This window comes from Nanorana parkeri, unplaced genomic scaffold, assembly GCF_000935625.1.
Source record: "Nanorana parkeri isolate BGI_ZX_2015 unplaced genomic scaffold, ASM93562v1 scaffold1345, whole genome shotgun sequence".
Lineage (NCBI taxonomy): Eukaryota > Metazoa > Chordata > Amphibia > Anura > Dicroglossidae > Nanorana > Nanorana parkeri.
Genome location: NW_017307613.1, coordinates 143222 through 170499, shown reverse-complemented (window position 1 = coordinate 170499; position 27278 = coordinate 143222). Strand labels below are relative to the sequence as shown.

The following is a 27278-nucleotide window of genomic DNA, read 5'->3' as shown; positions in this document are numbered from 1 at the left end:
ATATATATGTATATATATATATATAGTGATTTTATGCAATAGTTGAGAATTTTCCTGCCAACTGAGGACGCTACAAGTGGATGGAGCCTGATGGGGATGCCGAGGGACTAGTTCCCCTTCAGGCATTGAGGAACCAATAATGAGGTGTGACAGAAAGGGAGGAGATGCGCCAGTGTTGGACTTATCAAGTTAAGATTTGCATAATTGAGTGCTTTGAGATTTGGGGCTCCCAGGTTGGCTATAAAGGTATAGAAAAGTACTTGCAGGGTGTGTGTTTTGTATGTTCGTGTTCGTGAGTGTCCGATCAGATGGTATGCAATAGAAAATAGGGAAAAGGGACTCGAGAACCTGATTTAACTCTTTCTCTCTCGTTCTCTCTCTCTCTCCCACATCCCTATGTACAATTATACTGGAAAAGAAGGCCAAACTAAGGTGTATTGTACGATTTTTAGTTTATAGACATCCCTCAGCGGAATAGCCAAAGGTTATCTATCTCTGCTGAGGAAGATTATGTAATGTGTATATTGCCAGAGTTCAGAGATATAGATTGCTTTAGTTGGATATGTGCCTGTAATTACATGAATTATTGACTTGCCAACTATTCGATTTGGAATGAAGGTGAAATGTTTAAAATATTTCTGCATTAGTCTGCACTATTTCTGATGCCCTGGGGGAGCCAAATAGGACGTGTAGTTTCACATCAGGTAATGCGTCACTCAATGCGTAGATCTCCAACATTATAAAATATATAGTCAAAAATCCATTTAAATGGAAAACTGGCACTTCCACACTACTACCCCTGACCAATATTAAAGTTTTATACTTGATATATGGTATATCTTGCAGTATTCTTTTAGAATGGGCAAAGCAATGAAAAACATCTGGATTCAAAAGTCTGCAAAATGTACGTTTCTAAAATGATGGTTTTGGACACCATAAAGTATATCTCTTGGCAGAATAAATAAAACATGCAGTACATCTCTGCAATACAGGCATATCTCCCTAAGTTTTTTCTCTTTAAAAGGCTGCAAGTACAGAAAAATACCTCTTGATTCTGGCAAAAAAACCTGTGAGCTCCTAACTCTCTATAGGCCTTATTCACGGGATGTGTTGCCTTGTACAGCGTGATGGAACATTTTTTTGATGCGTCCAGAGCTGCGTGAAGAAGCTTGCGGCAGCTCATGAAAGTCTATGGAGAGGCAGGAGTTGTGCACCCTCACAGGTTGCTTCCTGCAAGTACAAGTTTTAGCAGCCACACACAGGTGTATGGCCATGGACTCGGACATAATGGATCCAGGTCCTTAGGTGTAATGGCTGCATTGGTTTTTATTTTTCATCCTAAAAACATTTTCAGTAACTACATAAAAGGTCCACCAATCGTGCCTGAAATGCAGTGTCCTTGTCACTTCCTGGGAGCTGCACTGTAAGTAAACACAATCTTATCTTTCTTCTGTGAATCTCTCCATCCCCTATGTCAGGGGTAGCCAAACTCCGGCCCTTCAGATGTGTTGACACTACAAATCCCATGATGCATCTCTTTCCGGGAGTCATGTCTGTGGCTTTAAGAATCTTGCAATGCCTCATGGGATTTGTAGTTCCACCTAAGCTGGAGGGCCGGAGCTTGGCTACCCCTGCCCTATGTAAGGAGATGAGCAAAGGCGGACATATTTGTAGTCCTGCCTGGGTGACAACCATGGCTCTATCCATAGATGCATTCGAGGAGTTAAAGTATTCACCCAGGGACAGGAAATGTGTGATTTGCAGGATTGCCTGGCTATTAATGGTGTGGCATGATCACTAGCAGGCGTATAACGTGAGTAGCTTGGAAGCTGGTGACTTTGTTGCTCACGCCAAATGCTGAATTAGTCAATTGCTCAGCGACAGAGCTACAAACTGGTTGGAATTTCAGCGACACAGACCTTTCATTGACTATAATTCATTTCTATCCCGGCAACAGAATCACTAAATAAAGTGCAGTGACATCAGCCTATGGGAGCATCTTACCAAAAATATAACTCCCAGTGCAAGTGATGTGTACAATTTGATTTATGGATAATAAATCGAACATTTTCCATTGTTCTGTCACCAAGAGTGTATGTTGAGGAGGCAGTTGAGAGTTTTTTGGAGTGTTGCTTTTTAGGAGCACCCTACCTCTAGCACGCAAATAACCTGGGATAACTAAATCACAGAAACACTGACTGAAACACATACCTGCTTCATTTCTAGCTTTTACGAGCTTTGGCTTTTACTTAATATTTTTGGGCAAGAGACTCTTTGGCCATAGACCAATTGTCCAAGAATCCCTCGCAGTTTTTCTTTCAGCTCTATTCCACTGTGTTAATAAAGCTGCAATAAACTTGGCCTTGCATGGCAGTGCGCCACTTATCTGGGTATTCCCCTTCAAAAAATGAAGTTATTAGAATAACAAATACCTCTTACCCCAACTTTCAGCTGCTTTCGGAAGGTGCTGGTGAATCCACTGGGGTGGCTTCTTAGGACCCTGCAACAGAAAGGAGCCACCTTAAAACAGGAATCTTTTTAGGCCAGTTCAAGTCCTCTTTAATTAGACCCCTTTCACCTGGTCTAATCAGGAGGGGATCCATACACAGATGCCTTGCCGATTTTCAATGCATGTCACCCTAGTGATATCTGTGTACGTCCAGTTTTTTCCTCTTGCGATGGAGGAAAAAACTGAAATGACTTGACCCATGTTGGTCTATGGCAGGCATAGGCAACTCTGGCCCTCCAGCTGTTGTGGATCTACATATCCCATGAGGCACTGCAAGACTGACAGTTACAGAAATGACTCCCAGAGGCAGGAGGGCCAGAGCTGCCCACTCCTGGTCTATGGGGAATCGGATGTAAATGGACTTGTGTCAGTTAACATCAGATTACCTCTGATCCGGGACGTTCAGGTCTGGCGAAAAGGAACACTGATCCATATGTTTTTCCGGACCTGGCCGTAGCCAAGGGTAACCGCATGTAAACAGACGCCTCTCCGTTTAGATCCGGCTATAGACTAAAATTGAGCATCTGATCAGGTCTGCCTGAAAAATTGTCAGGTGGACCTGATCGGAGAGCCTGCGTGAATGGGCTCTTAATTTACCAGTTTTTAGTTGACTTTAGTAAGGCTCCATGGACAATTTGCAACAGAACCGTGTGAGACCATTTGAAGCTAAACAGAGCTTGATGTTGAGGTATAATTTCCTAGCAATGTTATATTCTGTTCATTGAATTCAGAGAACATATAATTAGTTTGATATACCTTGTCCGCGATTGCAGTAGCACTGCCGTTAGCTAATTGTGTTTTGTTATCCACAGTAAAGCAGCCCAGTCTAAATCTGCTGATTCTACTGCTCTGCAATTAGGTGGGAGGAACCATGCGCCACTTAACTGGGTTGTTAGCATTGAGATTGACAGTGTGAAAAGTATCTCATTATTGTCTCCAGCTTCTCCATCAGAAACTCTTAAAGAGGAACTGAACTGTGGACACTGTGCTGAAAAAAAAGGTAGCCAAAAGGTAAAGGACTCGAAACCAGTATTGACCGTGGTCTCCCTGCAGCGGATCCCTCCCCATTATTGATTTGCCCTGCCTTGTTCTGCAACTGTGTCTCTGTGTGGATGCTGCCATCTTGGTGGAGACATCAAATCTCACTCCAAATCCCATGAGACTAGCAGTCAGAGTCACAGTGTCTTAGGTGATCTCACACAGCAGATATGCATCCATGAGGCTGTAGGCAGAGGAGTGCATAGATACTTGAAAGTGCATTGCTATTTTTCCAGGAGGAATTCCAGACAAAAGGTATATTTTTCATGGCCGGTGCACACCTAGGCTATACTTCACCGTGCGGCAATTGTGCGCGATTCCGCACGGTCAGGAGTCGCCAAGGTGTGAACGGATCGCACTGTTGGTGCCATTATTTTCTAATGGCACCCCAGTCACGCCGGACAGATCATGCGGTTTCCCGTTGCAATTCCACCCATGCTTCCGAACACGATAAATAGCCGCGCTTCGTGTATCGCAAAAAAAAGGTGTACATGTACCTTTTTTGTGGAATTGCCGAGCGGATGTCACCCCATGGAAATCAATGGGGCCGTGCGGCAATCGCTGCCTGCATTGTGCAGGACCGCACGATCCCGGATCGTGGAGGTCTGCACCGGGCCTCAGGCTACTGCTTGGAAGCAATTATCACTTCTAGATGTTCCCTAAAACTCTCTACGTTTTTAATTAAGGTCCGTCTCAAGAAGAATTCTGCTTTTTATACAGCACAATATTTTCACCGGAACTGTAAAGCAAAGTCACAGTAGCTTGAATTTCCTTCTACTGATGTTTCCTTTTTATGATAACCATAACCTCTGAAATGTAAAATATAATTGTACCCATACATGGCTCAATAAATGCCAGCAATTCAATTCATTGAAGTTGTTCATAGAGGCTAAAGGAAAACTGATATAAACAAAACTGTGTTTCTAGTTTCTATGGCAGAATGGTTTAGATCTCTAAGAATAACCCACTAAGAGCTATTCTAGGTTCTAAAGCTGAAACGGTGATTAAAGATCCCTGTTAAGTGTTACGTGGTAGAGTTTGATGAATGTGCCTCCTTTGCTTAGATTACTGGAGATAAGAGTGGGCATTCAGTATGTTAACCCAACTCAACCAATGACACCGTTGACATCCTGTATGGTTTTTCTATATGACGTTCTGAATGTCTATAGATAGCTTTTCTGTGTAAGTGTTGGCAGTGCTCCATGTTTGCTAGCTTCGGCCTAGCTCCAGCAGTTGGGCTCCACTAGTTGTGGAACTTAAACAAACCCTCAGCTCCATCTCCAGAAACCCTAGCTCTTGATTGCGAGCTTCTCCAAGACTCCAGCACTGAAAATTGGGGGTGCACCGATATATCGTCCGCCGAAACATATCGTCCAAAAATTGCACTTTTGGCCAAAATGCCGAAAGTGCAATTTTTCTGCCGATATAGCGGTGCATCTCTGCTTTCTTTCCCCCGTGCTGGGTGCTGCTCTGTGTCCCAGCAGGGAGGAGAGAAACTGTCACAGGCGTCCGAGCGCTGCGGGAGGAAAGGCTGTCTGCGCCTGGCGTCTCCCCCCACACCGCTCGCTCAGCCTCCTATGATAGCTGTCAGGATGGAGAGTGAGGTAATTTATCTTTAATTATCTTTAAAGTAGAATTCCAGGCAAACTTTTTCATAACCCTTGGTATGTGGCTACCCCTGCAATGAATGGGTGAAAGCAGACCGTTACCCATATCTTTAAAATTACAATAAAAACACCTTTTAGAGATGTTTAGTAATGACAATCTACAAACACATACTTCTAGATAATTGCCAGCTTTGTATTCTTTGCAAACCTTGTTTCTCTTTTCTTCCCCAGTCTTCTGAAAGTGGCCATGTTTACTAAGGGAAGATTTATATATCCCTCTTTACTTCCTGGAGCTCTGGCACATGTGACTAGGACATGTGACCATGCACATTATCTCAGGGAAGGAAAACACCTTTCCCTGGGATCTCCTGAGATTTCAGATGAGATTTCCCAGCAATGCTCTGCTGTTGTAACCTTCCCAGGATGTTACACTTGGGGTAAAATGAAAATATGTTTGTTTAGCTAATGAATGTAAGAGGATTTCATATTAGCATGCAGAGCTGTATGCTGATGTGATTTTAAGGGAAAGGGAGTAAAGGTCTGCTTTAAGCGCTCCTATTTGTCTACGGACAAATTGTCACACATTTCTCAGAGCTGGCTAGCTGTTAGAGTGCTCCCTCCAGCCTGTCTCCTCCTCCACTGCAGCAATGGTATATCCATACACATGTCTGATGCATAGTGTCCCCTGCGTGCAAACACATGTAGCTGATGCTTAGTGTCCCCTGTGCAGAGGCACGTGTAACTGATGCATAGTGTCCTCTGCATGCATACACATGTAGCTGATGCTTAGTGTGCCCTCCATGCACACACATGTTTCTGATGCTTAGTGTTCCCTGCATGCACACACACATGTGGTTTATAGCACAGATAGAGCCTTTTGCCAACTGGTCCTGAGACTTGTTCAGTCTGATGGCCATATTTTCTTTGTATACACTCATTCACTGCCTAGTTTGTTAAACATTTGTGAAGGGTTTGTTAGGAGTATGACACAGCTCAAGTATCTGTGATACTTGGGGTTGTATATAGTGGTAAAGCCCATGTAATGAATCACTAAAGTTTCACTTAAATATTGTAAAAGTTTTATATAAACTCAATTACTAAGTGGGCTGGAGCACGATTATTCATCTCAACACCAAATTCTTTTATAGTGAAATCATTTGTGTGCTTAATAATGAATGCCAAGTTCTAAATGGCGCAGTGTCAACAGAGAATATATATATGACTTGAATATGTAAACTGATGCTGTGAAAAATAACCATGTGAGAATGCTGATAAATGAATAATAAAATAATAAAAGGAAGAATGTGCCCAGCTCCTGTGCTGGCACCATATCATTGTATATTGCACATTATAATCAATATTTACTGTGTCATTTGTTTCCTTGATATGTACTCAAAATCTTCAGAGACTTTGGATAGACCATGTACAGGGGTAGCACTAGGGGGTACTCTTGTCACCTGTCCACCATGTAAGAATGAAATAATTCTTTCTTCCGGCATCTTGAAGTAACTCTGGGTCAGATAAATCAGGACTTTGGCCCATCGATTGGTCTCAGGTACACTCCTTGTAGCTAAGCGTGCCCTACAGGCTGCGGGGGATTATACTTCAAGTGTCTACGTCAGGGGTGCCCATTAGGTAGATCGTGATCTACCAGTAGCTCTCAAAGCTGATGCTGGTAGATCACGAAGGGTGTGAATGGCGGCCCCTTTATTTTATTTTGGTATATTTATTTAGCTGTGCACACATGATTACCTATTAGCCTGAGTCTGCTGAGCCAAGCTCCCTGACACCTTTCTGGTGGATACTGGTGGTTGAAGTTATATGTATTACATAAAGAATATTAGTTTACACAGCCTGTTGCACTGCACTGTTTGCAAAATACAGCCAGGTGAGCCAGGAGAGAGAGCGGGGAGAGACAGACAGGAGAGAGAGCAAGTAGAGACAGCCAGGAAAGAGAGAGGAGAGACAACCAAGGGAGAGAGCAAGGAGAGACGGCCAGGAAAGAGAGAGGAGAGACAACCAAGGGAGAGAGCAAGGAGAGACAGCCAAGAGAGCGAAGAGAGACAGCCAGGAGAGAGAGAGCGAGAAAAGACAGCCAGAAGAGAGAGGAGCGACAGCCAGGAGGATGAGCAAGGAGAGACAGCCAGGAGAGAGAGAACAAGGAGAGACAGCCAGGAGAGAGAGAGCAAGGAGAGACAGCCAGGAGAGAGAGAGCAAGGAGAGACAGCCAGGAGAGAGAGAGCAAGGAGAGACAGCCAGGAGAGAGAGAGCGAGGGAGGTTTTTTTTCCGTTCGTAGATCTCATGTAGCTCTTCATTTGAAAAGTAGATCTTAACACAAAAAATTGTGGGCACCCCTGGTCTACGTCATCTGTGTCACAATTCAGTGGCAAAGATATAGACATTAGGTAATCCACAGCAAACACAGCTCAAAGTCCAAAACCAGCATGCACTATACCCAGACGCATCTTGGTTCCATTCTGTTTTTACGCATGTTTATGCTACGCAAATATACGGCTCCATATGCGGCTATGTGTATGGATCCATTTATTTGCATATGTTGCATATGGTACAATACGCACGTACGCGTGCGGCAGTGTGAATGAGGCCTAAAGCTGTCCATAGATCTGTAGGTTGGTTCAACACCTTCTGGAGTCTTTGTCTATCTTCAGATTTGGTCATCCATAGTGATGGTCCAGTCTAGCACGTGTGCTTTGTCCATGTGGTAGGTATGTCATTAGAGGGCTATTGGAAATTACTGGAGAGCCGTACACATTCAGAGTTTTCAGATGATTACATTATTATTACTATTATTATTTAGGATTTAGTGCCAACAGTTTGTGCAGAACTTTACGTCTTCTGAAATGTCTGAATATTGTCTACACAGATGGCTATCAAGCGGGAAAGTCCGCGGCACTATTGACCATACTTTTTTTTGGCAGAGAAAGTCTGAAACAAGTGTGTTTGCTGATGCAGGGCGGCCTTTAAAGACTGATCCATTTACTATAGCTTAGGACTTGGCTGACGTTGTTGGCTATCAGACATCTACTTATTTAATCTCGGCCTTAGTACAGTTTGAACTCCGCAATGTGACGTACAAAACACCTTCAAGTGATTTGTCTGATCCTTTTCTTCCATACAATGCAATTGTTCACACTCTGTTAAGTGGATCTTGTGGTTGTAGGTTGTTTTCTTCTATTTATTAGCAACAATGGAATCAAAATCTCTATGTGGGTCGGATATAAATATTTACTAGGGTTGCTAGCCTTACTAAAAGATAAATAAGGAAGGTCAGCTTTAATAAAGCAAGGCTGTGCACCAGAACACATTGGTGGTTTCTCTTCAGGTGCCATTTCAATGCATCAATGCAGAAAGAATGGCAGCATGCTTTGGTCATTTCTTTTTTATTTTTGGGTGCTGATATGTTGTATGTATGTCCTTAGTCATAGTTCCCTTATCAAGACAGATCTGTATTAGTCCTAGATGACAGTTTTAGGTTGGTACTAGTGTCTGGTTGGTACTGTTGGGCTTGACACCTAGGATGTCCATTGATTGGAAAATCTCACACTAAGAATTACAGGTGAAGAGACATCTGTCCTTTCTTGAGCTTGCTGGGGTCTTCTGCACTGCAGCTTCCAATATGACCAGCAAAAAAGAGGCAGGCAGGCAGGCATTAAGAAGTTGTTCTGTTTCTTGCATGAAAAGGGCAAAAATTGGCTCCTTCACACTGAGATTTTACAACTCCGAAGAACCCAATATTGCAAACAGAAATGTTTGCAACTCTTAGATTGTTTAAAAAACCTGTAGATCGCCTCCACCTAGGCCTCTTGCATTCACCTCTCACCCTAATGTGTAATGCACGATACAAATTAGAAAATAAAGGGTTTTGAAGAGAGGTATCAAACCATGCATAAGTAAAATATATCAAAATGTATTATTCATAGAAATAAATACAATAAATCTGGTTCTTTTTTTTTTGGATTGGACAACATTAACCATATTGAACATTAGCCATGATTACATACATTTCATGGATACATTGTCCAAAAACTAAAACTAACATGATTAGTCCCTACTCTCTAGACAGCCCAAAGTACAAACAGTTGCTAGGTACCATAACCTGATACCATCTACCATGATTCGTTCCATAGATACATCAATTCATTGGTGGAAGATCCAGATAGATATCTGATACGATTCGTCCCATCGCATCGTCCCACGAATCGTATCAGATATCTATCTGGATCTTCCACCAATGAATTGTTCCAACTCTTTCAATATGGTTAATGTTGTCCAATCCAACAAATAGAAACAATTTGATTGTATTTATTTCTATGAATGAATAATACATTTTGATATATTTTACTTATGCATGGTTTGATACCTCTCTTCAAAACCCTTTATTTTCTAATTTTTATCGAACTCTTGGATTGTTATCAACTCCAAGGGAGCCCTTATATATAGACTAGTGGTTACCCCATCATTCCATTGGGGCATTAAATATGACACAGGATTGGGATGTGTTTGGCCACCCTTTGCCTTGTGTAGCATTTTGTTTATACTTTGCTTTGTTTGTCCTTTTTTTAGGAAATCATCACATTAGCATTCCAGTAAGATGAAAAAGATGCCTCTGTTCAGTAAATCACACAAGAATCCTGCAGAGATTGTGAAAACCCTGAAGGATAATATGGCCTTGTTAGAGAAGCAGGATAAGAAGACCGAAAAGGTAAAGTATATATATTTTCTTTTTTACTTACTTGACAAACACTATTGTTTAAAACAACACGGATCACCTAAATATTTCACACCATATAGGTTTCCACTGTCCTAATGTACAGATTGCACATCATGTTTGTAGCAACCAATTTTAGTAATATTAAAGTCAAAAGGTTTTTGAGCTAATCAGCTGGTCCCCTGAGCACTGACCATAATCTCCTGTTTTAGGGTTGCTCTTCCTTTGCAGGGTCTTATGGAGCCACCCTTGTGTGTGCTACTAAGCTGTGTGTGTCTGCCCAAACACACAGCTACATCAGGTCAAAACAAGCCATTCCCCTGCTCCCCGTCCCTACCTCCTCCTCCCTTCTCCAAGCTAGTAGATGAAGCTTGTCTTGTACTGGACAGGAAGTTCAGGGAACCTGAGCTGAAAGAGTTGGAAATGTTTGGAAACATGATGACTGTAAGTGCATGGGATAAACTATAAAGAGATGATTTGCTGGGCAATGTATATTTGTATGATCTGGGTTTATTGTTGAAAACAATTATGAGAGTTTAATATAACTCTAAATCTTCCTTTTTAAAGTATATTACTTCCAAATGTATATTTGATATTTGATAGTAGGGAATAATTAGAACCCCTCTTATTTATTTTTAGTTGTCTGTTAGGCAAATTCACCCTCTATGTTTGTCCTGGTACCCATTGTCACCAGGGCGGAAAATGTGGGAATTACAGATTTAAGGTTGTCACCTGAATAGGAGACTAGGGAAAATTTTCCAAAGGAGACACCTGTTCTAGTGACAACTGGGGTTGAAAATGCTTCTTACCTAGCTGTCAAGCTTTTTTAAAGTGGACCTTTAACTCATTTGAGTCAATATCACATCAGCATACAGCTCTGCATGCTGATACAAAATCATCTTACATTCATTAGCTAAACAAACATATTGTTTTATTTTACTTACAATTTCTTTTTTTCTTCTTCCTGGTCCACTTTGGCACAAATGATGTAATTTTGCCCAAGTGTTGCATCCTGTGAAGGTTACATCAGCAGAGCATTGCTGGGAAATCTCATCTGTAATCTCATGAGAGCTCAGGGAAAGGCATTTTCCTCCCCTGAGATGATGGACATGTCCTAGTCACAGGAAGTAAAGGGAAATCTAGTAACCTGCCCTTAGTTAACATGGCCACTGTCAGAAGAATTGGGAGGAAAACAAAAACGAGGTCTGCAAAAAATAAAAAGCCGGCAATTATCTAGAAGTGTGTGTTTGTAGATTGTCATTACTAAACATTTCTTAAGGTGTATTTGTTGTTATTTTGAAGATATGGGTAAAGTTCCTCTTTAATGGCTTCAGTACTACCTATATCCCTAGCCTCAGAACAAACGTGCAGATGAGTTCTAACTTCAGTGGCTGCATTCGTGTTCTTTGTTGGTGATTCAGAGAGCAGTGAAGTCATAGGATCAGCATCAGTGTCAGACAACTGGCATTTTTAGAAGATCAGAAATGGTAGCACCCATATTTTTTGTAGTACATGTTTCCTTCATGGTAACGCAGGCTGCTAGAAGTATCAGTATGTATGGCCAACGGCCCTCTTTTGTCTGTTATGGTGGCCATACACTTTTACTGATAGCCGCATATCCTGTGAGATCTGCCCATACACTTCTGATTGCCACACGAGTGCTAATAATTGGCAAACTTTAAACTGGTGCCCTGTAGAAATGTCACTTTACGTCAAGAGGCCTGGCATGAAAAGCCATGGCAGGCTTTGATTGATATTATGATAGAGTTATGAGGATACATGAATGGAGTATTATAGTTCTGAAAAAATAATATTCCGTTATGATCCAGCCAGTCTAAAAGATTACAACTGATTTCTACCTTTTATGAGCCATGCTTGTGTGTTCTAATATAAATACATCTTCTTTGGTTCAAGATATTGCTTACTGCTACATTGGTTTGCTGACTCCTTACCGTTCTATTGGCTTGTCAATGATTGCTTTTATTGATAAGTCATTAATAAGACATGTATGTTGTTTGTGCTGAACAGTCTTTAAATTGTTAATGCATAGAAGATTTTATTTTCTGTATGTTTTAGGCCTCTGAAGAGGTGTCCAAATCCCTCCAAGCCACAAAGGAAATTTTGTGCGGTACAGGAGACAAGGAGCCTCAGACTGAGACTGTGGCTCAGCTAGCACAGGAGCTCTACAACAGTGGCTTGTTAGTGACATTAATAGCCAGCCTGCACCTCATAGACTTTGAGGTATGTATATATTCACTTGGCCACACAGTACGCCTTATTTATTAGTGGCTTGCACAATGATATATCCAGTTACTGTGATGAAACACCACATGGGCTCAGTTACTGTGATGAAACACCGCATGGGCTCCGAACTTGTGATTCTAACCTCAGAATGCTAAAAGCAGGCTCTTTCGTCTGAGGAGTGGCTACATAAAGGCCCTTTTTTTTCTCTTCACATGTCCATGACTCCTTACAAAATGTTGATAACATTGTATTGGAAGGTCAGTTTGAATGCAGATAGTGTTTAGTGGAGTTCTTAATCATGATTAAAGCTAAACTCCAGGCAAACATATAAATACACAAATAAAGTACACTACATATACACTACAAATAAAGTACACTATTTTTTGCGATCGCACTGGATCTGAACAAGGGCATTGCTGTGCCACGCGCTGCAGGCCAGGAAGCAAGGCTGCGGTGCCATTGACTTGAATGCACCACCATGCCCCCTCCTGCCTTTGAATGCAGGGAGGCTTACACTATGCGATCCAGTGCGTTCCAGCAGCTAACCGTGCTGGAGCGCATTGAAATTGGTGTAAACGAGCCCTTAAGGTAGGCCATATTAAACCCAGAAAACCTGTCAAATAAACTTTGTAAAATGTACTGCTAATCTAAGCAATAAAAAGAAAATGATTTGGTGCTTTACTGCACCGTTATTTTTATTCTTGTTGACAGTCTATGTCAGGGTGATGTAATAGTTCCACACTGCTCTGTATCTATTGCCGAAATTAAAATGAACAGCTGTCATAGTCCTACCCATCTGCTCTTTCCATTCCTTTAAACAGAACATCCAGGTAGGTGTTATTGTCACGGTCTCTCTTTCTTATGTTTAATTTTCAACCAGTGCATGATTCTAATGGTAGCATTCCACCCAGCACAAGATTTGTAGATCTCTGAAATGGAACGCCTTTTATACATCTTCTATTGTTAGTCGTGTAAATAGTGATTTTCTTTTGGTGTGTTTATGAAGCACAGGCAGGGCTTTTCTTTCGGTATTCCGTCACCATTACTATTTAAAACAAAGACAAAACAAAGACTTTCTTCTGTCTACCTTTTTTAATCGAACTTAATAATCGGCTAACTAATCGATTTTGAAAATAATCGTTAGCTGCAGCTCTACTTTTTTGTATCACTGGAGGATCACACTGCAGAAACTTATGTTAAACAAATATGGGTCCATCTGTGTGTGTCATGTGCCTCTGGATCTTAACAGGACCAGGATCCACCACATTGAGATACCTTCATTTTTATCTGTCATTAGCTCAACCGCCCAGCTTTCCAAATGAGTTAGAACTACAAGTCCCAGTATGTCCCTCTTGGTACATCCCTGTCTCTTACAGTTATGGTGCCAGCATGTGCAACTGAGTTATGTCCCATTTTTTGTTTTAATTACATGTCTCAGCAAGTCCCACTAGTGTCTTTACTGCTAAACTACAAGTCCTAGAAAGTTGTATTGACATTTCCTATTTGAATCACAAATCTCAGCAACTCTCATCGGTGTCTTTACTCTGTCTTTATTATTACACATGCCAGCATGTCTCATTGATGTCTTCCCCTCTTTTTATTATTAGAAATCCTGGCATGCTCCACTGACCTATCTCCTGTGTTTTTAGAATTATGAGTTCTAGCAAGTCCCACTGATGTGTCTCCTCTCTCTATTATTGCAAACTCCTGTATGTTCCAGTGACATACGGTATATCTAGTGACGTTAGAACTGCAATTGACACAACATGTCCCATTGGTGTATGTCTTGTTGAACTACAAGTTCCAGTTTGCCTTGCTGCCAGATGTCTTTTATTTGTAGGATGTTGACCCCCTTCAAACCTCTCCAGTGTGTTTTGGTGAGATTCTGTATGTCCCCTCTCTTGTGGTTTCTTACATACAGTATCAACATACATTGCATTAAGCCAGCCCTTTTATTTTGCATGGGCTGCCAAAGTACTACAATGCACAAACAAACCCTGGACATTACTTTTTTTAAATGTTATATAATGACCCACATGGCTCCTATCTGTGTGCTCTTCAATGCACATGCGTTGGGGAGTGTGTGTTCCAAATTAATAGCGCCACAGAAAACCACACTGCCAAATGTGCACGGATAATTCAAAACATGCATTTTACAGTGCACTACTGCAATGCACATATGTGAAGCTAGACACCAAGTCTTTAGCATATCCTACTGAGTCTGTAGATGGGTCTTTGTTTTTTAAAAGACTTCCAGTGAACCATGTGAGTTCCTAACCTACAACAGATAATCCATCCGGACCAAGTAGGCTTTATGTCTTGCAGGAAAGCGTGGTGTAATACTTGCAGAGTACTAAACTTCATCCATCAGGCAGTGTCGTTGGATATGTTACTAATGTCTGCATACACAGAAGAAACTTTTGATTGCCTGTACTGGCAATTCCTTACTCTAACCCTTCAACATATAGGGTTGTATTTAAAGTCAATTTGCAGAGCAAAAATTAAACTTATAAGCATATTTTCCTTTCTGGTTGAATGTAATATTAGGTAAATACAACATTATGACCATTAGATGGAGCTGAGAAGCCCAGGAGATAAGTATAAGGAAATAACCCATTGTGGCCACTAAATGGAGCTGAGGGTCATATGAAATAAGTATTCTTCATCTACTGGCTATATTGCCGTATTTTCCTGATATTACATTTGACCTGGAAAGAGAATATACTAATACCATACATTTTTCCCTCCATTTGTACAGGGCAAATTTATATGCAATCTTACAGGGTGCATGGCTATGCAAATTGTTAATAAATACACCCTATAGGGTTGGGAAAGCATATACTCAAATAGATAACACAATCTACTCTACCACAACAGCGGCAGTTTGCGTGAATTAAGCCTTCTGTACATTCTTCCCATTAACAATTAGTGCACAAAAGGGACGTTTTCTCTCTCCCCTGAAATTCATTTTGACACTAGATCCTCTACTAAGACATATTCGGGCCAATAAAGACGTATGTAAAGGGTAGACAAGATCATCATAAGATACCTGCATACACAAAATGAATATTGTGACCCATCTACTGTAGCTACTGCAAACTCGTCCTGTAGCATTTCAGCCAGCCTTTCTCCATTCTACAAGGAGTGGATTCCTAAAATTTGTTTATGGCTGCCAACCCTCACAAATCTCTAGTTCCATACTGTGGTTACCCAAAATGAGAGGGGGACTTGGATTTTCTGACCTTGCCAGTTACCATCAGGCAGTACATCTGACTAGACTGCTCATTTGGTGCAAGCATGCACCCTTTAAAAACTGGGTTGATGTTGAACAAGAAGCAGTACCTCTCCCCCTACAGAGCTCACCATGGATTTCCTACCCAGAATAAAACAACACCTTCTAAAGATATTACAAACAACCCCATGCATAAAACGTTCAGTGAACCATGTAAGCAACTCTGCTCACCACATTCGAACATCTCTGTCTCAATACACAGCTTCACTGACATGCAATATTGGTCTCATATCATCGCTTTACAACCCCTTCAGATGACGATTTTCCACTTAAATGGGAGGAAAAGTCAAATTTAAGTCTTAAGCAGGAACAGAGAGAGTACATGCTATACTTTGCACAACAATCCTTTATCTCCAACAGACTCCAGGAGTCAGGGTCCAAGGACTGACAAGGTGGTACACAAGACCTAAGGTACCATATTGAATGAAGAGTCTCACTAAAAAATATATATTTGACAAGGTCAAGAGGTTCCAGGACTGCAGTGGAGCTCCATACCATGCAGTGTGTTACATAAGGCACTTTGGTTAAAATAAATGTTTTATGGTGGCATTTTTAAATAGAACCTGGGCACCTAGTGGTTAATAGACTGGATTCTGAACACTGAAGGTTCCTTGCTGGTTGAAAGTACACTTTATCTGCACAGGATTGTTGCTTAGATTCTGGGTGCTTGGTCCAGGTACAGTATTGCATTTAATACAAGGCACTTCACAATCTGATTGTACAATCTTCTTTATATACAAAAATAGCAGGATATATTTGAATGAATATAGATAGAAAAAATAAATTTCATGTTAAATCTTAATGAAACTGTAATTAGATTGTTTAATAAGATTGTATAGTGTGGCCATCCTTAGATCATATCTGTAATCTGAAAATATGTCTTTCAGGGTAAAAAGGACGTTTCCCAGATATTCAACAACATCTTAAGAAGACAGATTGGCACTCGAAGCCCAACTGTGGAATATATCAGTTCCCACCAACATATACTCTTTATACTACTTAAAGGGTAAGTGTGAGAAAAAAAAGGTGATACTGATGAGTGTGTGCGCGTGTGTGTGCCTCTATATACTTGTCTTATTACAGTGCATCTGACTTTACAGCCAGTTGTCATCCAGTACATTTGCCAGGAATCTAAAGAACTGCCTGGCAGTTTATGCACATTTGTGAAGCTCTTCCTATTGAACAGCAGTGCAATAATGTGAGTTTGCTGAAGAGCTATGAGAAGTAGAAGTACAATGAAGTATATGGTGTTCATAACTGAGCAAGCTTTACAGAAGGCAGGAACTAATTCACAGATAGGTTCACTTAAGACAGGAGTTAAAGCTCAACCCCAGAAAAAAGTTTCAAGCTGATATTGCTGGCTGTGTCAGTCAGGATAGAAAGTAATGAAAAATCTCCCACAGGGAAACCAACATAACCAAAAACACATTTTTAGTATATTGAGGAAGGGTTCGAAGTACCAACAATGTTATACACTTTTTAAATTTGAGTTATATTGCACTATTACTCCTGTGGACTGGGGGGGAGGACACTATATTTTCACAGACATTATTTTATTTTATTTTTGTTGTATTGTGAGGGCAGCTCTACAAATATGTCATTTTTAATCTGTAGCTATCAGGAAGCAGTGGGTGGATTTATGGAGCCAATAAACCAGACCTTGGTGAAAGAAGCTAAAACGTTAGGTGCCAACTGTACTTCTTCTTTTTTTTTAAATTAACTTTCACTTACTTTTTTATTAAATTATCAATAATAGTAATAACACAGACACAAAAAGAAAAAGCTGACAAAATAATAAAATATCATATAAAATAAGATGTTAGGAGGGAAGTAAACGATAACATTTCTTCAGAGGATAAACACAAAAGGTAGAGATAGAAGAGCGTGGGTAAGTGGGAAGGGATCGAGGGCTCTCACCTCTAAAAGCAGTTAGGAACAGGTACATTATCCAGTACGAAGATTTAGGGGTCCCAGAAAGATGTATGCGACTGCCACATATGTTGAAGGATTGGGTCAAGTACCATGCAAGGTGAGGGGGAATGAAGAAAGAATTTGGATGAATTCAAGTTGAGGACATCAACAATGGATAATTATTTATTTGAAATGTAACCAAAAGGCCCGTATTCCATAAGATGTATAACACGTGTCTTTATAGCTATGTGTTAATTCTACTGTTAATCGTATTTGGTCTAATTTTTTCAAACAATTCCTCTATGGTAAGTAAGGTTGATGGCCTCCAGTGGTGTGAGATGATACTTTGATACCATTCTTGTTGAATGCTGCAAAAAGAGTTTTTATACTTCTTATGTAAGTGTAAGATGAGAGGTATGTCCATGTATATATCCTCCATCCAGCATATAGCTGTCATTTGTGGCCCCTTGCCTGTATGTTTTGTCCAGCAACATTGTAAGAACTAATGCTTTGTACTTTTAGTACTATGCTGGTGACTTGCACAAAACTGAGTTTATATACATTTTTAGACAATGTAGCTGTAACATATTTTGGGAACAAAACACACATTCAGTTCTTATTAAAAAAAAAAAGATTTTGTTTTATGAGTGAGAGGCAGAAGATTGTTGGGTTCACAAAATGTTTCCCAGAGCAATTGATCAGAAGTTTGCTTTCAGTTGTTAGCTGGAATAGAAAAATACAACTGTAACTGTATTGTTTGCCGTCGTCAACAGCTTTTAATCCCATGAGCAGGGATTTCAAAAACAAAGAACGGTTGTAGATTAGCTATTCCTCATGTCTGGGCTGAATGATGCTCACCGCTGAGTGTTTCAGCCTAATTTACAGCAGTTTGTAGATGGGGTGAGTAAGGTGTTCACTGATGTGTCAGACTTCATTGGGTGTAATAGGTAGATGGGGACATGACAAGACAGGAAGGACTTCCTGTTGCACACAGGTTTAAAAGATAGGTGCAGTTTCTGTAACAAAAATAATGTATTTTACTTCTGGCTCTCACTGGCCATTCTTATAACATTATTGTAAATAAAAAGCAGACCTTAGCTGTAGATACCATACTCCACTGCATTGCCTGGCCAGGCACCGCCTGGGTGAATCTTATTCTCTGTCATGCATGGACTTGCAGCCTCAATATAAAATAATCTTCCCATAGAATTATATCTTCATTTAACATACACTTCCTGGCCAAAGAAAGTCACCGCCAGGATTTAGCGAAGCAAATAGGTCAGAGCCTTCCATTGGATTATATGTCTAGGTTCAGCCAAGTTATCTCCTCAAAAAATGAGGTCAGCTATCTACCGGAATATACTGAATGGCCAGGTTTTTCCATCAATGGATTTTTTCTTCCCTGATGGCACATTGGGCATATTGCAGGATGACAATGCCGGGATTCATCGGGCTCAAATTGTGAAAGAGTGGTTCAGGGAGCATGAGACATCATTTTGACACATGGATTTGCCACCACAGAGTCCAGACCTTAACCCCATTGAGAATCTTTGGGATGTGCTGGAGAAGACTTTACACAGAGGTCTGACTCTCCCATCATCACTACAAGATCTTGGTGAAAAATCAATGCAGCTCTGGATGGAAATAAATGTTGTGACATTGCATAAGATTATCAAAATGATGTCACTGTGAATGTGTGCCGTAATCAAAGCTAAAGGCAATCCAGCAAAATAATAGAATGTGTGACTTTTTTTCTGCCCAAGCAGTGTTTTATAGGCATGTTATTTACCTGTAAAAACCACACTTGTGTAGACATCCAAAGGCCCTGAGACTGCTGCTGGGTGCAGCCATCGTGGATGTGATACCAGCAGCCCCAGCAGACTCAGAGCTGGCACTCAAGTGACACTCTATAGTATATCCCAGAGAACAATTAGACACTCCAGAAGAGGAGAGAGCTATGAGGTTCAAGGAGGGAGTGGACGAGCTTGAATTGACTATTGAAATTTGCTAGCAAGTTCAGCAACACATTGCAAGTTAACAATAAATAATTTAACGCATTTTTCTGTGTTGTTACCTGCAATTTTCTAAGCTGGTGACAGGGTCTCTTTAATAGGCTTGAAATAAAACCAATGTCCATCAATCTCAGCCTTTCTCAACCACTGCAGCTTTGAGGAAGAAAAAAAAAAACCTCCTGTGCAAATGTTGACATTTTTGCCATACCAAAAGAAAAAAATTCCTCCCTGGTCCCCATATTCCTCCCACTCCCTGAAAAGTAGGATTTCGGTATCAAAATATTGCTCGGATCCTTTTCTACATATTACACTGAATTATTTTAGTTGCAAGAAAATCATCCAGTCCTTTTTTAAAGTCCGTTATTGTCTTTTCCGATACTGCCTTATGCAGTAAAACATTCCACAAGTTAAACAGCCCTTTCCTAAACTGATAAAAACATTTTCTTCCTTACATATATATACATATATAACTGATGTCTCTATATCCTCTATGTGCTAATACTCGCCTTGAATATATTTGGCCATGTTAATGTAGAACTAAAGCCAAAAACTTATTTTTTTTAGTTTTGCATAGAGTAGAGAGGGATTAGAATACCTGCCAGTTTTTTTTTGCCGTCTGTGTCCCCACTAGGGATATTCACACTCTCTGTCGTGGTGACCGTTATCACTGAAAGTGAAAGAAAATCCCAAATTTGTCAGTTATCACCAGAGCAGGAATAGCAGGGAAATCTTCCAATGGGCACACTAGTTCTGGTCACCCTGCTGACAGCCAGGCATTTCCTTCACTTTGAAGGACTTTCCTTTAACTTCCTGTTGTGGCTATGGAATAGAAAGTAAGGGGAAGTCCCCCCAGTGGGGCACAGATGGCAAACAAAACTGACAGGGGTTCTTCTTACCTTCACTTACTCTTTCCAAAAATGAAAAAAAAAAAACATTTTAGCTTTGGTTCTACTGTACATTAAGACATCTTTTTATCAGACTGAACATACCCAATATTTGTAGCCCTTTTATTTATTATTTATTTATTATGTTGCACACCCATCCAAAACTCCTATGTCTTTTTATGCCGTGGTGCGCAAATTCTAGATGTGGTCCTGGAAGTGATTTCTACAGAGACTGTACTATAGTAGCATCATAATGGTATGCCCTTCTTTGTGTTGATGAGCAAAATGTCCTTTAGTAGGTTTTGGAGCTTGCGGATTGTTATAAGGAGGTCCGCGGTGGTGGTGGCTCAGGGGGGTTGATGTCAGCGTATTCTTTTCTACACTTATCCTTTCATCTTTTGCTGCAGCCCTGAACATTTACAGGACATAATATTTCTTCACAAAGGTGTACTGTTCTTCAAAAAATGTACTTTTGACTCTCTTTGGTTGAATTTTGTATCTTGCCTATAGTTCTCTGAACTCCTTTACAATATCTGTCTCAGACTCTGTTCCACCCCTCTGTTTGCTATTTTTGGTACGACCAGCTCTGGGGAAAATGTCAATATGTTCTCATATCACATTTGTTAGAAAGATCAATGATCTCTCTGATTAGAACCGTCCATGTAACAAACACTGCCAGAGGACAAGTACATTGATGAAAGGTCTACCGTAGGTCACAGGACGCTGGCTTCTGGATCAGTTTCAGTTTGAATCGTATCTCTGTCTGTTGGAGCTGCTGCACAAAATGTAAAAGCAACTGTTTTCTAGGTACCTTGTTTAAATGATCCATTGAATATATCTTTGCCAGACACCCAGCTTGCTGTGTTTTCAGGGCCTATGAGGACTAAAACCGGCCCATGGAGAACAGTTCTTGTATAAACTCATTTTAAAAGGATATCTCTACCATTTCTAGTTCTGTTGTTATTTTCCACTCATTAATAACCCCCTCAGATAATTTGCAGCCCTTACAGATTTCTTCTTTTAACCTCTTGCCGTCCGCCCTGACATGTTTAGTGTCTTTTTACCCGACGTGACCCCATCTTTTATATTTTACCAAAAAATTGGGTAATAATAAATGTTTTATCATTTAATATAGGGGAAACTGTTTTTTTTTTTAAATTTCGGTAATTTTTCCTTAATATAGTAAAAAAATAAAACCCCCAGTGGTGAATAAATACCACCAAAAGAAAGCTCTATCTGTCCCCAAAAAAGGGTATAAAATTCATTTCAGTACAGCGCTGCATGACGGAATAAATGTCAGTCAAAGTACCGCAGCGCTGAATACTGAAAAATGGCCTGGATGGGAAGGGGGTTTAACACCGCGGATGTCAACTGGTTAAGGAAACTGGAAACCCAGTCCCAAAACTCTCCTGTGGTACAACTTGCTGATTAATAAATGGTGACAATCCATGCAATCAGTTTCAACTGCAGTCCAGGAAGTCGCAGTCAAGGGAGTCGATTTGCCAAATGCAAATAAGCTGTTCACTTTGCAAAGGAATTTTCACGAAGCTTAATGAAGAAGGTAAAGCTCCTTCAACTTCCATCATCCAATCACGTGCAAGCAAAAATACTGTTTTTTTGTTTGTTTGTTTTTTGCCTTGAATGTGATTGGAAAATCTTTGCAAAGTGAATTTTTACCACAGTCACTAAGCTAAGGGAAAATTCCTCTGCAAGAGAAAATTACCTTGCAACGTGAAAAGCCTTTTTTTCCAGTACTGACATGTACAGTATGAGGAAGTACATTTTTATTATACTGATCAGATATAAGAAGATATGTTTTACAAAACCGAGTCTATTCATCTCCCTTATATTATAATGTGATAGTATGACAGCTCAGTCATCTAAAATCCAAGTAGAATTCTCAGTTTGGTGTCAATGTTTCTGGCCGGCCTTGTGCTACTGACAGAAAAGCTGGCATAGCTTAAAGGGCAGTGCAGATTTAGGAGATGTTTTGGTGTAGTTGCGATCCCGGGCTATTTGGTTGCTAAAGGAAATTTAGAGGCATTCAATAATTTAATCAAGTAACAGCATATCTATGATTGTACTCAGGATCAGCAGCCTAAAATAGCCAACCTGTCACATCTCTGTGTTGGTGGAGAGCAGAGGAGTATAAGCCTCGTTCTTTGTGAAACCTCATTAATGAAAGTAGGTTTGTTAATATTTTATTGCTTTGTTAATCATTTATTACACCAGTTTCCACTCAGCTTGTTGTGGAATTCCATCTTACAGGTGTTTGCCAACCTAGCAATGTATTCAGATCTATAGTCCCATTAAAGTAGGGATCTGCTGGAATCATGTGACCATTGATCTTCTGAGATTCTTTCAGTGTGTGTGTGTGTGTGTGTGTGTGTGTGTGTATAGATATGTATGTGTGTGTGTATATTAGGGCTGTTACTGATTAACATTTTCGTGTTCGATTAATCGCATTTTTTAAAAATCGATTAATTTCGTGTGCACTATGTAAAAGCACAGCATTGTCAGCACTATAGAAATTATTTATTTAAACAGCTTCATTACTTCTCTGGAAAAGTGTATTATACGTATGAGTACTAGTTAACCATAAGCATTTAGCCCACATTTAACAGAATAGTTTGGGTATGAATTAAAGATCCTCCCTGTACCACAGCTGTGAACAAAAACTGTAATGCCTAAGGCCCCATTCACACACAAATCGGCCTGCACGTACAGCTCCGTGCTGCGTTCGGGGCCGTACCAAGTACCTGCCGGGAAGGACAGGTGCTGCGTGTGATTAGTACGCAGTCCCGTCCTTCTCTATGGGGCTACAGGGCCATACGCCCCCCTACGCCCACTTTAATTGCAGGTCCATAGGGGTGCGGGTGGTCGTATTAATACACCGCCGGAATGGATCCTGTATGCGTCCCGGCCAGAAAACCCGCACCCCTACGGACCCTAAAACAAGATATCGGGACCAGTACTCATGGGACCAGCTGATTCTGTAGGAATATAACAATTTTAAACATCAAGGAGCAGCATTCATTGTAAGTGATTTAATCAGCATTTTAAATAGCTTTAAAACCTTTTTACTTTAATAAAAGAGAGTAAGAACTTATATCTACTGCTGTCTGTGCTGTCAAATTTTGTATCTGAAATCTGCTGATATATTGACAATGCTAGGAGTAATAATCTCTTGTGTCCCCCTGCTGCACTGATAGTTTCCACCACCAATCTAAGTATAGGACACAGTAGTGGCGTGGAGGTCAGTAAGAGAAAACACTGAGCACAGTGGTAGACACAAGAGTTTAACACTTCCAGGAGTGTCAAACCTCCAGTAGTTATAACATACTCGAGAGAAGGATTTCTCTTCAACAGAGTGTTTATTAGCTCCTAAGAGTAATCACTATTCTTTGTCAGCCAAATATTTTTGGGCAGTTTATTTTGGTAATACACAGTTGTCAATATCACTTACAAGGTGTTATAGCACCCACTTGGTCTTCAAAACAGCCTGAATTCTTTGCAGCATGGATTCAACAATGTGCTAACATTTTTTCTTCAGAAGCATCCAATTTTTCATCCATTTATGCTACAAACCCCCCTTTAAAAGAAAAACCTTTTTTTTTGGCTTTAGTCATCTTTTGGGTCAAAGGAGTACATTTATTAATGATTGACAGCTGGCTTTAGAGCCAGAGCCAGCTATGCCCACCCCCTCCCCTGTCTGTCCCTCCAATGAGTGCTGGAGGAACAGAGAGGGTACGGGTAATCCCTGCGGGGAGGAATGACCGACAGTCACTCCTCTCTGCAGGGAGAAGACCATGAGCTGAGTAATCAGCGGTTTGTGATTGCTCAGCTCTCGATCTATAGAATCGGCATGTCAGCTCTAAGCATCGTGAAGAGTACATATTACTCTTCCATTACTTCTCCTTTTAATTTTATCCCAAATGTTTTGCTTTTGTGTTCACCCAATTTTGACACTTCCATCTGAATGTCACAGCAAAAACGAGATTCATCAGGCCATGAAATGTTTATTTCCAGCCTTCAGTCTTCCACTTTTGGTGGTCCTGCACTGACTGGAGTAGGATGGTGTTCTTAGTTGTCATCCCCCTTTATGCTGACTGGGAAGAGAGGGGGTGGGGGGGGTACATGGTGCTGTGCTCCTCAGTCACAGAGCTGTTCCTATTGTTTTGCTGTGATTGGAATTGGCTTGGAGCGCCAGACGGTACATGAAGTCATAATGATTTATATTCTTAAACATGAAGCTTTGGCGTAATGTTTTGGGAATTTTCCAGTGTGTTACATACATTGTGTCAGTCACACAGGAAATCTAGCAGTGCTATGATATTTCCTGCTGTAATTTCCTGTAGCTAATAATTGCATGTTATCTGCCCGACTGAGATTTCCATAAGCTTCTTCTCAGAGACCAGCCAAAAGTACCATTTTTAGAAACATACAATTCATCAGCAAACCAGGGCATGCCGGCTCATCCTGGCACTGACATTTCCTGCCTGCTAGAAATTCCATTTATTCAGGAGTACGTTCTGTGCTTGTTCTATAGCTGACTTGAGCTTAATAAAACTGCCAGAGCTCTATCTAACTTCCTTCTTGCTTGTACCATTTTGTATTTTTTTTTTCCTTTTTATTTTATCAGCCCTACTAAAAGCTGAACTCTAGACAGATATAATAGACACAAATTAATGCAGATCTATAATCATTAAATGCATTTTTTCATGCAAGCAGTGTAAGTACATGACTCTGACCTGGTATCAGCCTCTTACAGTCCCTCTACAGCAAGAATGGAGTGTGACAGGAAGAAGCAGTACAAGCAGCCACAGTTCATATGCTGATAGGAGCATGCTGATGGGAGGAGAAAGCAGAGTGACATAAAGATGAGCTCATCACTGTGCTGATTCTTTCACTGTCCAGTCACTGTCTAGGGATGGGTCCAGGACAGACTGGGCTCAGAGGAAGTGGTTTGAAGGATGCAGGCCATCAGACTGGGGGGTATATTATGTAAGAAAAGAAGTACTCTAAAGTAAATATTGCAATAAAATCTTTATTTTTTGGGGGTTACTAATTTGATATCTTGTTTTTGTTGGCTGGAATTTAATGCTTTATTGTTGGGGTAAATTATATTGGCTGTGGGTAACCAATCAAATGCAATGTTTTCCTTTGAGTATCTGGCTGGTGTCTGCTGCTGACATCAGTGCCTGAGTTCAGAGTCATTAAATTATTGTTTATGAAAAGGAAAAATGCTGCAATTAAGCTTTTACAATACTCAATTTTTCTATGCTTTTACCTGCAATTTTTTAAATTGGTGACAGGGTTTCTTTAAGGTGAGCATTCAATACTAACACACATTACCCACCAGCTTACCTTTGACCTTTCCTTCTTAATGTGATCTCATTAATGCAGCTCCAGTTGCTGGATTGAATGTTTTCAATCACGACTGTCCAAGATTTAGACAATAAAGGTTCTTTGTAATTTCTCTTTGTAACTGTATCTGTGTACTGTTAGAGTATTGGCTTAAACTTCCAAATGAAGTGCTGAAAGGGCAACCTGTAACTTATGTGATAGAATACTTGATACTTCTTCATTTCATTGTTTTAAGTGATATAAAATGTATATAACATATTTTCATTGAAAAGGTGTCCACTAAACATAGATTATCTAAAATAGAAGCATCATATTCATTTTAGAAACACTATATTTTCTAGAAAACGCCTTACATTTTATGGGGTCCCCATGCCACTCAAAGCCTAGAGCACAGTGGCAATAGTTTTGGTTTCTGTGTTGTTAATAGATTGTAATCCTTTAAACCACACTCCGTGAAAAAGAATTACACCACACTGTAATAAGCTAAAAAGCTGTATGCTATGTTTGGAGGGCTGCTGCAAAGTATAAAAAATGTACCTTGCAGCATGCCGGCTCCTGCATATAATTCTCAGTTTCTGGGTGCTGCGCAGGGTAAGAGATGCCACTCGAGCAGGGAAATGTTCCAGTCATATCCCCGTCCCTCCTCGCTACTTGCCCATTCCCAAAATGCCTTGTCATTTTCTCAACGAATACAAGGTGTTTTGTGATTGGAGGAGGAGAGAGGATGTTACACCCCTGCTCCCTTTCTCCTCTTCCAATCACAGAATGCCTTCCATGCTGTGAGAAAAAAAATATACATGTTACATTCAATTAATTTTAGTGCTACTACTAAAGGGCAGGTGAACCGTCATCTATGGGGCGACTGGGATTTACTGGGTGAAATAAAGTGTTGCAGTATGTGAACAAATACGTGATCTGTTTTTTCTTTAAAGTGGCTCTAAACTGAAAACGCAATGATTTTCTGTCTGGCCTAAGCGCTACCCTGAAAGATTGACCTTTTGACTTGAGCTACTTTAGAAAACAGCAGTGCACTTCGTCTGCCTAGGCACTTCTCAGCCTTGAGCAATATACAGCATCTGCCGTGTTTAATCATTTAATGCACTGCAGCCTCTGACTGCCAGTCTCACCAGATTTGTTCTTCTTGCTGGAGAGGAAGCTGTTCCTGAGGGCCTGCAATGCAAGGATCTCTCGGCTTCTGGTTCATTCTGTGGACCTGTTTTTCTAAATCTATTGTGGCGCTTCCTAATGATTACTCCATGAGTCATACCATCAATAACCATCATGGGGACAGCTCAGACACGAGGGAGCAAAGCTGTGCCTGCACAAAGATGGTCACCCGCACACGGAGCGCCAGACATACTAATTCAGGGCAGTACTATAGTCCTCTGCATTTTGTGGCTACAGCTCCCAACATTTTTAACTCATGAATATACAAAAAAAAAATCATAAAATCATAATATATACCACACTCTGAAGATCTGACAGCTTACACTCAATCAGATATTGTGTTGTGTATAACAGAAATACTAGTGATGCCAAATTTTGCGAAATCCCGGGCTGTACTGCTTTTTGTTTTGCTTCAGTGATCCGCTGTCAATCATCCTGATACTTTGATAAGGCAGCACATACTATAAATCTGTCAGCAGTCAGAGAGCACTTACCTGGCTGCTGATCAGATCTCTAA

General features: G+C 40.5%; 1 protein-coding gene across 1 annotated transcript in view; it reads left to right on the top strand.

Moving 5' to 3' along the window:
• CAB39L (calcium binding protein 39 like) overlaps positions 1-27278 on the top strand; it is a 53832-nt gene that overhangs the window by 2273 nt on the left and 24281 nt on the right. Inside the window, exons 2-4 of the mRNA XM_018569506.1 lie at positions 9740-9878; positions 11961-12125; positions 16308-16426. Coding sequence (XP_018425008.1) covers positions 9768-9878; positions 11961-12125; positions 16308-16426 — 395 coding nt within the window. The 5' untranslated portion in view covers positions 9740-9767. The remainder of the gene's footprint in view (positions 1-9739; positions 9879-11960; positions 12126-16307; positions 16427-27278) is intronic.